The sequence below is a fragment of the Colobus angolensis genome, unplaced genomic scaffold, assembly GCF_000951035.1.
Source record: "Colobus angolensis palliatus isolate OR3802 unplaced genomic scaffold, Cang.pa_1.0 Scaffold381, whole genome shotgun sequence".
Classification (NCBI taxonomy): Eukaryota; Metazoa; Chordata; class Mammalia; order Primates; family Cercopithecidae; genus Colobus; species Colobus angolensis.
The window spans coordinates 1,371,984-1,384,062 of NW_012117166.1; the positions used below are offsets into that span (position 1 = coordinate 1,371,984).

The 12,079-nt window shown below is 40.3% G+C and overlaps 1 protein-coding gene across 1 annotated transcript in view; it reads left to right on the forward strand.

Moving 5' to 3' along the window:
• The window catches only part of SYT9 (synaptotagmin IX), a 245,027-nt gene that overhangs the window by 184,389 nt on the left and 48,559 nt on the right, over positions 1–12,079 (forward strand). Inside the window, exons 4-5 of the mRNA XM_011954351.1 lie at positions 9,654–9,774; positions 11,568–11,739. Coding sequence (XP_011809741.1) covers positions 9,654–9,774; positions 11,568–11,739 — 293 coding nt within the window. The remainder of the gene's footprint in view (positions 1–9,653; positions 9,775–11,567; positions 11,740–12,079) is intronic.

Here is a 12,079-nt window from a genome sequence, read left to right on the forward strand (position 1 = left end):
CCCTCCAAAAAATCAATGAATCCAGGAGTTGGTTTTTTGAAAAGATCAACAAAATTGGTAGACCACTAACAAGACTAATAAAGAAGAAAAAAGAGAAGAATCAAATAGACGCAATAAAAAATGATAAAGGGGATATCACCACCGACCCCACATAAATACAAACTACCATCAGAGACCTCTATGGAAACTATTTTTATCAAACTTTATGTTTATATCTACTAACCAACTTCCCTGTATCCCACCTGCCACCCACACACCCTTCCTGACCTCTGGTATCTACTATTCTAGTCTCTATCTCCATGAGATTAACTTGTTTAGCTCCCACATATGGGTGAGAACATGTATGTCTTTCTGTGCGTGACTTATTTCACTTAACACAATTACCTCCATTTCCATTCATTTTGCTGCAAATGACATGATTTCATTCTTCTTTATGGCTGAATAGTGTTCCATTGTGTGTGTGTGTGTGTGTGTGTGTATGACATATATCATATATATCACATATTCTTTATTAATTTGTCCGTTGATGGACACTTAGATTGATTCCATATCTTGCTGTTAAGAATACCCCTGAAGCAAACATGCAAGTGCAGGTATCCCTCTGATACACGGATTTTCTTTCCTTTGGTTAGATACCTGGTAGTGTTATTGCTGGATCATATGGTAGTTCTGTTTTTAGTTTTTGGAGAAATCTCCATATTGTTTTCCATAATAGTTGTACTAATTTACATTCACACCAACAGTGTGTAAGAATTCCCTTTTCTCCACATTGTTGTTAGCATGTTATTTTTTGTCTTTTTAATAATAGCCATTCTAACTGGGATAAGATGGTATCTCAATGTGGTTTTAATTTGCATCTCCATAATTACTGGTGATGTTGAGTATTTTTTCATAAACCTGTTGGCCATTTGTATGTATGTCTTTTCTTGATAAATATCTATTCATGTCTTTTGCTCACTTTTAATTATATCATTTGGGGTTTTGAAATTTTTTTAGTTGTTTGAGGTCCTTTTAAATCCTGCATATTAGTTCCTCTTAGGATGACTAGTTTGCAAGTATTTTCTCATTCAACACATTGTCTCCTCACTCTGTTGATTGTTTCCTTTGCTGTGCATGAACTTTTAAATTTAATAAATTTAATATAATCCCATTTGTTTATTTTTTGTTTTATTGTCTGCTCTTCAGGCAGGCCTTAGCCACGAAATATTTTCCCAGATTGATGTCTTAAGATGTTTTCTCCATTTTTTACTAGTTTTGCAGTCTCAGGTCTTATGTTTAAGTCTTTAATTCATCTTTTGTTTATTTTTGTACATGGGAAACCATAGATATCCAGTTTCATTTTTCTGTGTGTGGATCTCAAATTTTCCCAGCACCATTTATTGAAGAATGCATTCTTTCCCCTTGGTACCTTCATCAAAAATCAGTTGGCTGTAAATACATGCATTCATTTCTGGACTGTCTATCCTGTTGCATTTGTCTATATGGCTTTTTTATACCAATACTATGCTGTCTTGGTTACTGTAGACTTTTGGTACATTTTGAAGTCAGGTGGCATGATACCTTCAGCATTGTCCTTTTTGTTCACAATTGCTTTGGCTATTCAGGCTCTCTTTTGGTATTATACACATTGTAGGATTGTTTTATTAATTCTGTGAAAAATTACATTGGTTTTTTGATAGAGATTGCATTAAATCCATAGTTGCTTTAGGTAGTATGGTTTTGTTTTTTTTGTTTGTTTGAGACGGAGTTTTGCTCTGTTGCCCAGGTTGGAATGCAATGGCATGATCTCTGTTTGCTGCAACCTCCGCCTCCCAGGTTCAAGCAATTCTCCTGCCTCAGCCTGCCGAGTAGCTGGGATTACAAGCATGTGCCACCATGCCCAGCTTATTTTGTATTTTTAGTAGGGATGGGGTTTCTCTATATTGGTCAGGCTGGTCTCGAACTCCTGACCTCAGGTGATCCACTCGCCTCGGCCTCCCAAAGTGCTGGTATTACAGGTGTGAGCCACCAGGCCCAGCTGGTAGTATGGTCATTTTAACATTATTGATTCTTCTGATCCATGAGCATGGTATGTCTTTCCATTTGTTTGTGTCCTCTTCAATTTCTTCATTCATGTTTTGTAGTTTTTCTTATAGAGATGTTTCAACGCCTTAGTTAAGTTTGTTCTTAGGTATTTTTTGTATCTGTTGTAAATTGGATTACCTTCTTGATTTCTGTCTTGGCTAGTTCATTATCAGTATATAGAAATGTCACTGATTTTTGTATGTTGATTTGCATTCTGAAACTTTACTAAATTTGTCAAATCTAAGAGTTTTTTGGTGGAGTTCAGATTTTTCTATAAGATCATATCATCAGTAAAGAAACGGTTGACTTCCTCTTTTCCAATTTGGATGCCTTTTATTTTATTATTTCATTTTTTAAATTTCTTTTCCTCAGAGATCCTTGTTCTGAATGATGCCTTTTACTTCTTTGTCTTGCATGATTGCTCTGGCTAAGACTTTCAGTACTCTGTTAAATAGGAGTGGTGAAGGTGGGCCTTCATGTTTAGTTACAGATCTGAGAGGAAAGGCTTTCATCTTTTCAGTAGTAGTGTTCATACTAACATTCAGTATGATATTATCTGTGGGTTTGTCATAGATGACCTTTATTATTTTGAGGCATGTTCCTTCTACACTTAGTATATTGAGAGTTTTTATCATGAAGGGATGGTGTATTTTATCAAATGATTTTTCTGCATCTATTGAGATGATCATATGATTTTTGTCCTTGATTTTGTTTATGTGATGTGTCACATTTATTGATTTGCATATGTTGAACCATCCGTGCATCCCTGGTATAAATCCCATTTGGTCATGGTATATTATCTTTTTTATGTATGTTGGATTTGATTTGCTAGTAGTTTGTTGAGGATTTATGTAGTTTTCTTTTTGTTGTGTCCTTGTCAGGTTTTGTCACTGGAGTAATGTTGGTCTCATATAATGACTTGAGGAGAATTCTTTCCACTTTCATTTTTTGAAATAGTTTTAGGAGGATTTGTATTAGTTCTTCTTTATATGTTTGTAAATTTCTGCTGTGAACCCATCCAGTAGTTGGGTTTTCTTTGTTGGGAGAATTTGTATTACTGATTCAATCTTGCTACTCATTATTGGTCTGTTTAGGTTTTCTATTTTTTCCTTATTCAATCTCAGTAGCTTGTGTATTTCCAGAAATTTATCCATTTATCCTAGGTTTTCTGGTTTGTTAGTGTACAGTTATTCATAATCGTGTGTGATGATCTTTTGTATTTCTGTGGTATCAGTTGTAATATCTCCCTTTTCATTTCTTGTTTTGTCTTCTATCTTCTTGGCTAGTCTAGCTAGTGGTTTAGCAATTTTGCTTATCTTTTTTTGAAGAATCAACTTTTCATTTCATTTATTCTGTGTATTTTTTAGTCAATCTCATTTGGTTTAGCTCTTTATTATTTCTTTTCTTCTAATTTTGACTTTGGTTTATTCTTGCTTTTGTGGTTCCTTGAGATGCATCATTGGGTTGTTTGTTTGAAATCTTTCTACTTTTTTAAATGTAGGCATTTATTGTCTATGTCAAACTTCCTCTTAACACTGCTTTCGCTCTATCCCATTGGTTTTGGCACATGTCTTATTTACATTTGTTTCAAGAAATGTTTTGCTTTTCATCTTAATTTCCTCATTGACCCAGTAGTCATTCAGAAGTATGTTTTTTAATTTCCATGTATCTGTAGGTCCCAGAATTCCTCCTAAAATTGATTTATTGTTTTATTCCATTGTGATCTGAAGATACTTGATATGATTTTGATTTTTAAAAATGTGTTGAGAATCGTTTTGTGACCTAACATATGCTGTATCCTGGAGAATGTTTCATGTGCTTAGAAGAATGTGTATTTTACAATTGTTGAATAAAATGTTCTGTGTGTGTGTATTAGTTCCACTTTTTCTAAAGTGTAGTTTAAATCCAATTTTTTGTTGTCATTGATTTTCTGTCTAGATGATTTGACTAATGCTGAGAGTGGGGCGTTGAATTTTCCAATATTATTTTATGGGAGTCTATCTCTCTCTTTAGCTCTAGTTATATTTGCTTTATGAATCTGGGCACTCAAAGGTTGGATGCATAAATATTCAGAATTGTTGTATCCTCTTGCTGGATTGATCCCTCTAGCATTATATAATGACCCTCTTTGTCTTTGTCATTTTTACTGTTTTTGACCCAAGTCTGTTTGATCTGATCTAAGTATAGCTACTTCTGCCCACTTTAGGTCTCTGTTTGAGTGGAATTTTTTACCATCTCTTTACTTTGGATGTATATGTATCTTGACAGGTAAAGTATATTTTTTGTAGGCAGCATAAAGTTGGATAATGTTTTCTTATTTATTCAGCCAGTCTATATATTTTAAAAAGATAATTTAATCTATTTCCATTCAATAGCTCTTTTTTTTTCCTTTTTGAGACAGAATTTTGCTCTTGTCACCCAGGCTGGAGTGCAGTGGTGCGGTCTCAGCTCACTGCAACCTCCACCTCCCAGGTTCAAGTGATTCTCCTGCCTCAACCTCCCAAGTAGCTGAGATACAGGCACCCAGCACCATGCCTGGCTAATTTTTGTATTTTTAGGAAAGACAGGGTTTCACCATGTTGGCCAGGCTGGTCTCGAACTCCTGACCTCAGGTGATTCACCTGCCTTGGCCTCCCAAAGTGCTAGGACTGCAGGTATGAGCCACCACACCCAGCCTCAAGATTGCTTTTAATATGCAAGGCTTTGTTCCTGTCATGTTCTTAACTGTTTTCTGGTTGTTTTGTATGTTCTTTATTCCTCTCTTTTTTTCTAATTGTTTGTCATTTTGGTTTGGTGGTTTTCTGTAGTTGTACCATTTGAATTCTTTCTCTTTCTCTTTTGTGTGTTTGGTTTACCAGTGAGTTTTATACTTTGATGTGTTTTCATGAAGGTAAATATTATCTTTTTTATTCCAGGTTTAGAACTTCTTTGGACATTTCTTCTAGGGCCAGTCTAGTGGTGATAAATTCCCTCAGCATTTTCTTCTCTGGGAAGGACTTTTTTTGTGAAGGATAATTTTGGTAGATAGTATACTTAAATGGCTTTTTTTTTTCTTTCAGCACTTTGAATATGTCTCTCTTGCCCTGTATTGTTTCTGCTGAGAAATACTTTGTGAGCCTGATGGGGTTTCCTTTATAGGTGACTAGACACTTTTGTCTTGCTGTTGTTGGAATCCCCTCTTTATCTTTGACTTTAAATAGTTTGACTATAATATGCTGCAGAGAAGACCTTCCTGCTTTGTATTTATGTGGGGTTCTCTGAGCCCCTTGTATAAGTCTTTTTCTAGATTGGGGAAGTTTTCATCTATTATTTCATTAAATAGATTTTCTAACCCTTTCATTCTCTCTTTGCCCTTGGGGGCACTGATAATTAGAATATTGAGTCACTTTATGTTGTCACATACGTCACAAAGCTTTCTTATTCTTTTTTATTATTTTTATTTATTTTTGTCTGACTGGATTATTTCAAAAGATTTCAAGTTCTGAGATTCTTTATTCTGCTTAATCTAATCTATTGTTGGAGGTTTTGACTGTATTTTGTATTTTATTCAATGAATTCTTCAGTTCCAGAATTTCTGTTTGGTTCTTTTAAAAAATGTGTAAATCTCTGATGAATTTTTTTCCAATTTTCTGTATTGTTTTTCAAAATTATCTTGTTTGCTGAGCTTCTTTAAAAGCAGTAATTTGAATTATTTACCCATGATTTCATTGATTTTTTTATTGGTATCTGTTGCTGTAGAATTATTGTGTTCCTTTGAAGGTGTCATATTTTCTTGCTTTTTCATGTTTCCTGTGTCATTATGTTAATATCTGCACATCTGGTGTAACAATCACTTCTTCCAATTTTTGTAAATTTACTTTTGTACAGAGGACTCTTCTCTGAAGATTATCTATGATGTGGGTTGAGTAGGGCATTTTGGGTTCCATTTTGGATGCAAGCAATAGCGTAGTCTCTATGATCTCCTTGGCTATAAATAGCATCAGTGGTATCTGTGATTTCCTTGATAGCTTAGGGTGTGGATAGTGGAGGCTGTGGTAAAGTTTTCTGGGAACTAAGTTATTAGGTAGGCCAGTCTTCTGGCCCCAGTGGTACAGCAGTGGGCTGAAGATGCCTGTCTTTGAGCCCCAGAGTGATGTATGCTGGCTCTGGTATTAGTGGATCCAAGTGAGCCAATTATTGAGCTTCATGGCTTGCTGAAATGCTAGTAGTGGCAGCAGTGGGCCTGGCATGTAGACTGGTTCTCTTGCTCTAGGTCAGCAGGCTTGATGTGGGCAATGGCAATAGCAGTGATTCAGCCACTCACTGAAATCCAAGTTGGTCTGAGCTGTGATGGGTTGGATGGGCCAGTCTCATGGTACTTGCAAGTGGGAGCCAATTGTTGTGGTACCAGGGGGTTGAGTTGCCCCTACCTCAGACCCTGGGAAGAGTGCACATGTACCAGCAGTGATAGACTAGGCTGGATGATTTCCAGGCCCCTGGATGGCATTCTCAAGTACTGAGGAGACAGGACCAGGTTGCCAGAATTGAGACTTGTCCTCAGGTCCCCTGCTAATATGTTCAGGCATACCTATGATAGGTAGGAACAGGGTGGTCCCCAGGCAGTCAGCAGAATGCTCAGATGAGGGCAGTGGTGGCTTCAGTTCAGGGCTGCCACTGGGGAGGGCACAGACACTATCATTGGGAGCAGCATAGGTAGGTAGTTGTGCAGCATGTGATTTGCTCATGTCTCAGTCCCCTAGCAGCTTGCAGCACTAGTGACAGTGGGATTTATCCTTAGGGTGCATGAAAGGATCTGGCTTCATCTCCTCCCTGGCCTGGTGGTAGCATCAATGGCACCAAAACCAGGGTAAGACATAGTCCTTTAGGGGCTCAGCTTTCAGAATGTCACTGTGCTGTAGCTGCTCAGGGCTTACGAGCCTGTGGGTCACAGCATGAGCTCTCTCTTTGAAACAATACCACTGTGCAATTTCTAGGCAGCTCTCTGTGTTAGTCTCAAGGCCTGTGAGGGTCAAGGGGCTCTCCTGTGAGTAGGATAGTATGTGGTGGAAATGTGGACCCTGGGAGGTCTCTCACTTAACCCCTTCCCTATGTTAGGGAGCTTCTCCCAGCTCCCAGCCAAACCCCACTGAGCAGGCTACATTGCTTCCTTTTCCTTTGTTACTTTTGGTGCTTCCTGTCACTTTTTTGTTGAATTCCAGTGTTCTCTCTTAGATGATCTATTCAAAGTGAGAATATCTACTTGCTATTTTGGTTCTTCTCCATGGTAGAGGCACTTAGCTGCCTGTTGTTTGTTTGTTTGTTTCTTTCTTTCTTTCTTTTCTTTCTTTTTTTTAAAGAGACAGCATCTTGCTAGATTGCCTAAGCTGCACTTGTACTCCTGGGCTCAAGTGATCTCCCTGCCTTAGCCTCCAGAGTAGCTAGGATTGTAGGCATGGGCCACTGCACCCAGCTAATTTGCTATTTTTTAAAGTACAAATGTGGACTTTTGCTTGGTTTACATTTTGAATATACCATCAAGTCTGAGGTTTGACTTTTCTCTTTTAACTTATGAGCAAATAGCCATATTGTATAAATATTTGTGAATGGGCTTATGTCGGAGGAAAACAAACAAACCAACATACCTAGCATGGAAGTAATCTGACACATCACATTTAATTATGTGCCTCAGTCTTGAGGGCAGAGATTAGATGGCATGCATTTTCACATCCTGAACCTTACAAAGTGTGTGCACAGTGCAGGCCCTCAGGAAATGTATGTTGAAAGAATTGATTATGAAGCTTCATAGGCATAGTTTTGGTTAATTCTGTGTTTACTTTGCCAAACCAAGATTTTCTGAGAAGGATGAGGGGAGAGGAGAGAGCTAGGTGCCGTGAAAAGCCTTTTAAAGGAAGAACAGAAGTTGAAGAGCAAAGTGGGCCAGGGGGTCAGGAAACAAAAGGGTGATGTGTGGGGACAGCTGTGGTCTCTCTTTCCTTTCTGCCACCAGCAGGAGGCTGGGTCAATCCCCTCTTCAGTAAGGGCAGACACTGCTCCCGCAACAGGGAACCCAGCACTGCAGAGCAAGCCAGAGTCTGCTGTGTGTAAAACCTCCAGTCCTATAGAATTCTAGTCCCCAAGCCCCCATATCTCCCAAAAGGGGAAGGCCCAGTCACCTGGGTCTCTTGAGGTCAGGGCTCCAGGAACCAGGAAAACCTAGCTTACAAGGAGAGGTCATTTATTTACACTGGGCAAGCAATGCATGATGCAAGAAGACACAGAGTAATCCATCTGCCTTAGTGACCAAATAGATCCCTTTGCCTCATCCTCCTGTGGAAGCAATCAAGAAAGGGAGGTTGGGCGAGGTGACCTTCCAGAGCTGAATCTGTGCTTCTAAAAATAGAAGCATCCTTGGAGAACTGAGAAGGGGAGGGAAAGCTGTGGACATTGAGGGCAAGAACCTGAATCCCCAGAGCATTGTCAGTAGGAAACTGTATTAATTAGACACAGGCAACCTCAGCTCGATAACCTCAGGTATCTCTTAGAAATTGAAACGAAATGAAATGGCTTTTGTTCCCCCTCCTTTCTGGTTATACTCTCCCTGAGCTAAAAAGGAGAAAGAGAATTGTGTCTTCTGACCTACCTGAATGGCTGCACACTGCCTGATATATCTTCCCCAGTAGAGGGAAATGGGGGTCTTTAGAGGCACACCAAGAAAAGGAAAGAGCTGCCGCAAAGTGGAACTGTGAGAGGCAGGCACCAGGGCCACTTGGGAGTCTGGGTCTCTGTTCTCTCCCTGCATGGAGGCAGTGCAGGACTAGGCAAGTACTTGGATGTGTCCAGGGCTCTGAATGTGTAGGCTCTCAGGGTGCCACTCTCAGGCTCACACAGTGTCCTTATTTGGAGCTATGCGACAGGCTGTAAGTTTCCAGGGTCCAGTGGAGCCATGTGCTGGTCTGCACAGATTGTGTGCAGCCAGGGTGTGTGCTGTGCTCTGTGGCATGGGGATTGCGTGTGGGAGGTTGGGGGTATGCAGGAGTATACAGGGATATGGTGGTAAGTTTGAGGGGGCTGTGTGGGGGAGTGTGTGGTGCAGTGTGGAAACCTGTTGAGAGGCTTCATGATGCTGCATAGGGCTGTGTGCAGAGCTATCCTGGACTGTGAGTGGCGCACCACAGTACTGCAGGGCACCTCTTTGTGTAGCTTTGACCTAGAGGCTCTGTGTGCCTTGTAGTAGTGGTATGAGTGGAGCCACATGGGGGACTCTGTGGAGGAGTCTCACAGCCTTGTTAAGGCTGGAGGGTATGTTCTGGGCTACCTGGACACATGAATCTGTACAGGGCTGCCTGTGGCTGGATACGTGGTGGCAGAGGCCTGAACAGGCTTACAGCTTTGCCGTCCAAAGATAGATTATGCCTCCTTAGGGTGAGGTGCTCCCAAAGTACAGGGATTTATTATTCTCCCTGCGACTGACATGAAGGGAAGAGATACCAGGGATTTACAAGCTGAGCAAAAGGGGCAGTGTGTTCCCTTTCAGTGCGGCCTGAAGCTGAGCCTCTTACACACCAGTCTGGAGACACTTTCTAATACTTTAGTTTGTGCTTTCTCAACAGGACAACGTGGATCTGGGAGAGCTGATGTTTTCCCTGTGCTATCTTCCAACGGCTGGCAGGCTGACCATTACCATTATAAAAGCAAGGAATTTAAAGGCAATGGACATAACAGGAGCATCAGGTGGGGCATTTTCAAATTCAGACTTTCTCATGCACTTCTACTGTAGTAAGTACCTTATGATGTTTTAGTAAGGTAATAAAGCACGTTGACTCTGGAACCAGACTGCCTAGGCTTAATCCTAGTCCTAACACGTGTGTGACCTTGAGCAAGTCATTTTACCTCTCTGAGCTTTGGATTCCCATCGGTAAGATGAGAGTAATTATAGTATCTGGCTCACTGGGCTGTTGTAAAACTGAATTAATAAATATAAAGCCATGAGAACAGTGCTAGCATATATTAAGTGCTACATATTGTTAGTTATTGTTATTAATACAGTTAGCCTTCTGTATCTACCAGTTCCACATCTGTAGATTCAACCAATGATGGATTTAAAATACTCAGGAAAAAAATAATACAACAATAAAAATAATACAGTTTTTTAAACAATACAGGATAACAACTATTTACACAGCATTTATACCAGATTAGGTATTGTAAACAATCTAGAGATAATTTAAAGTATACAGGATAATGTGTGTAGGTTATATGCAAATATGATGCCATTTTATATGAGGGACTTGAGCATCCTTGGATTTTCCTATCCGTGAAGGGTCCTGAAACCAATTCCTTGTGGATAACAAGGGACAATAGTACTCTCTTGGGTCTCCCTCACCATAATTTTAAATTGGACCTATTGTTTACACACATTGATAAAGCTTATCTAATTGGGTCTTTCCTCAAATATCATCATCCCAGGCTCATTGAAGGCTGAGAACAATCCTATTTGCTTATTAAAGTGAACTATGAATTTTAGTTTTTCCAGTAAACCAAGCATTAAATTCTGAACCCTAACAAGAAAAAAATGCCTCTATATATGCATTGCTAACTGCAAATTCACAAGCAACCTCTGCAGGTGTTTCCCAAATGTGGTCACAAAACACCCAATACACCCTGGCTTACATCCTCTGAAATCAAAGAACACCATATGCAATATATTCTGCATCCTATACCCCAGTGTTTTTTTTTAAGCAGAAAAAAAAAAATAGCTGTGGTCCCTCTGGTCATCTAAGTCCCTACTGGACTGTATATAGGAGTCAAAGCAATGCATAGTTATGCAGGTGAAAAGAGAACAAGGACTTCCCACCGAACAGAAGAAGAGTGAGATAGCTGTTAGGACCAGAAGAGCCCTCTCTGGAGCAGAGGCCAGCCTTACCACCTGTCACCCCATCACAGTGTTGCACCACAAGGAAGCCTGTGGCCTTTCTCTCCCTGATATGCTGAGCTGCTTCTCCCTTTTTAACCAAAGGGCAGGCCACTTTAGGGGCTCAATGTCTCTGTACTTAAGGAATTCCACTCCCAGATGTTCTCTCTGTCCTCTAGGAATTCAGAAATTAAAAGAGTCTAGGAATTCCCTTTCTTAAAATCCTGAAAATATTCCCTGAGGTGGCTCAGAGTTGGGGGGCCTGTTTTCAGCCTTGGAAATGCCAGTGCATTTCTCTTCCTATCCTGGCCAGGCCAGTCTTGAGTTCTAGCTGGAGTGTCTCCTAATTCCATAACAGATGTTTTCAAACTATTTTTAAATTTCACACATTTTCAGGAGACAGTATCCTATGCTTTATCTTGAATGAGTGACTTAATTATCCTCACTCTAGTTGCTCCCCAGATATCATATTAATGACAATCCTCCAACTCCAGTCCACAGGCAGGTAAAGGAATTCGACATACCATAGTTCATGAAAATCCACAGTGATATAACTGCCCACCTAAATCTACACTAATCCTCACAGTACTCCTGCTTCTCATGGTCTGTCCAGATCCCTACGTGAAAGTCTCGCTGATATGTGATGGCAGACGACTGAAGAAGAGGAAAACATCCACCAAGAGGAACACCTTGAATCCTGTTTACAATGAAGCCATAGTCTTTGATGTCCCTCCCGAGAACATTGACCAAATCCACTTGTCCATAGCGGTCATGGACTATGACCGGTGAGATACCTGGAACTCTTTTCCAGTGCAAGTTCAGTGCGTCCAGGGCTGGGAGGGCAGAGGGGGAGCAGCAGCCACAGATTCTTAGCTGGTGTCCCAGGCTGCAGGAAATGAGTCAACTAGCAGTGCATGGGAAGCACATTGACAGGAGTCACCTCTAAACCATGCTGTAGAGTCAGACTACCAAAGTGTCTCTCAGCACTCCCATTCTTTTCTGCCCCTTTCTCATTTTTTTTCTCTTCCTCCATCCTCCCCCAACCTCCACCTCTTCCCCTTTTCATCTTTGCATAACTCCTAGAATCTCAGCTTGAAGAACTGTGGCCCCACAGATTTTATCTTC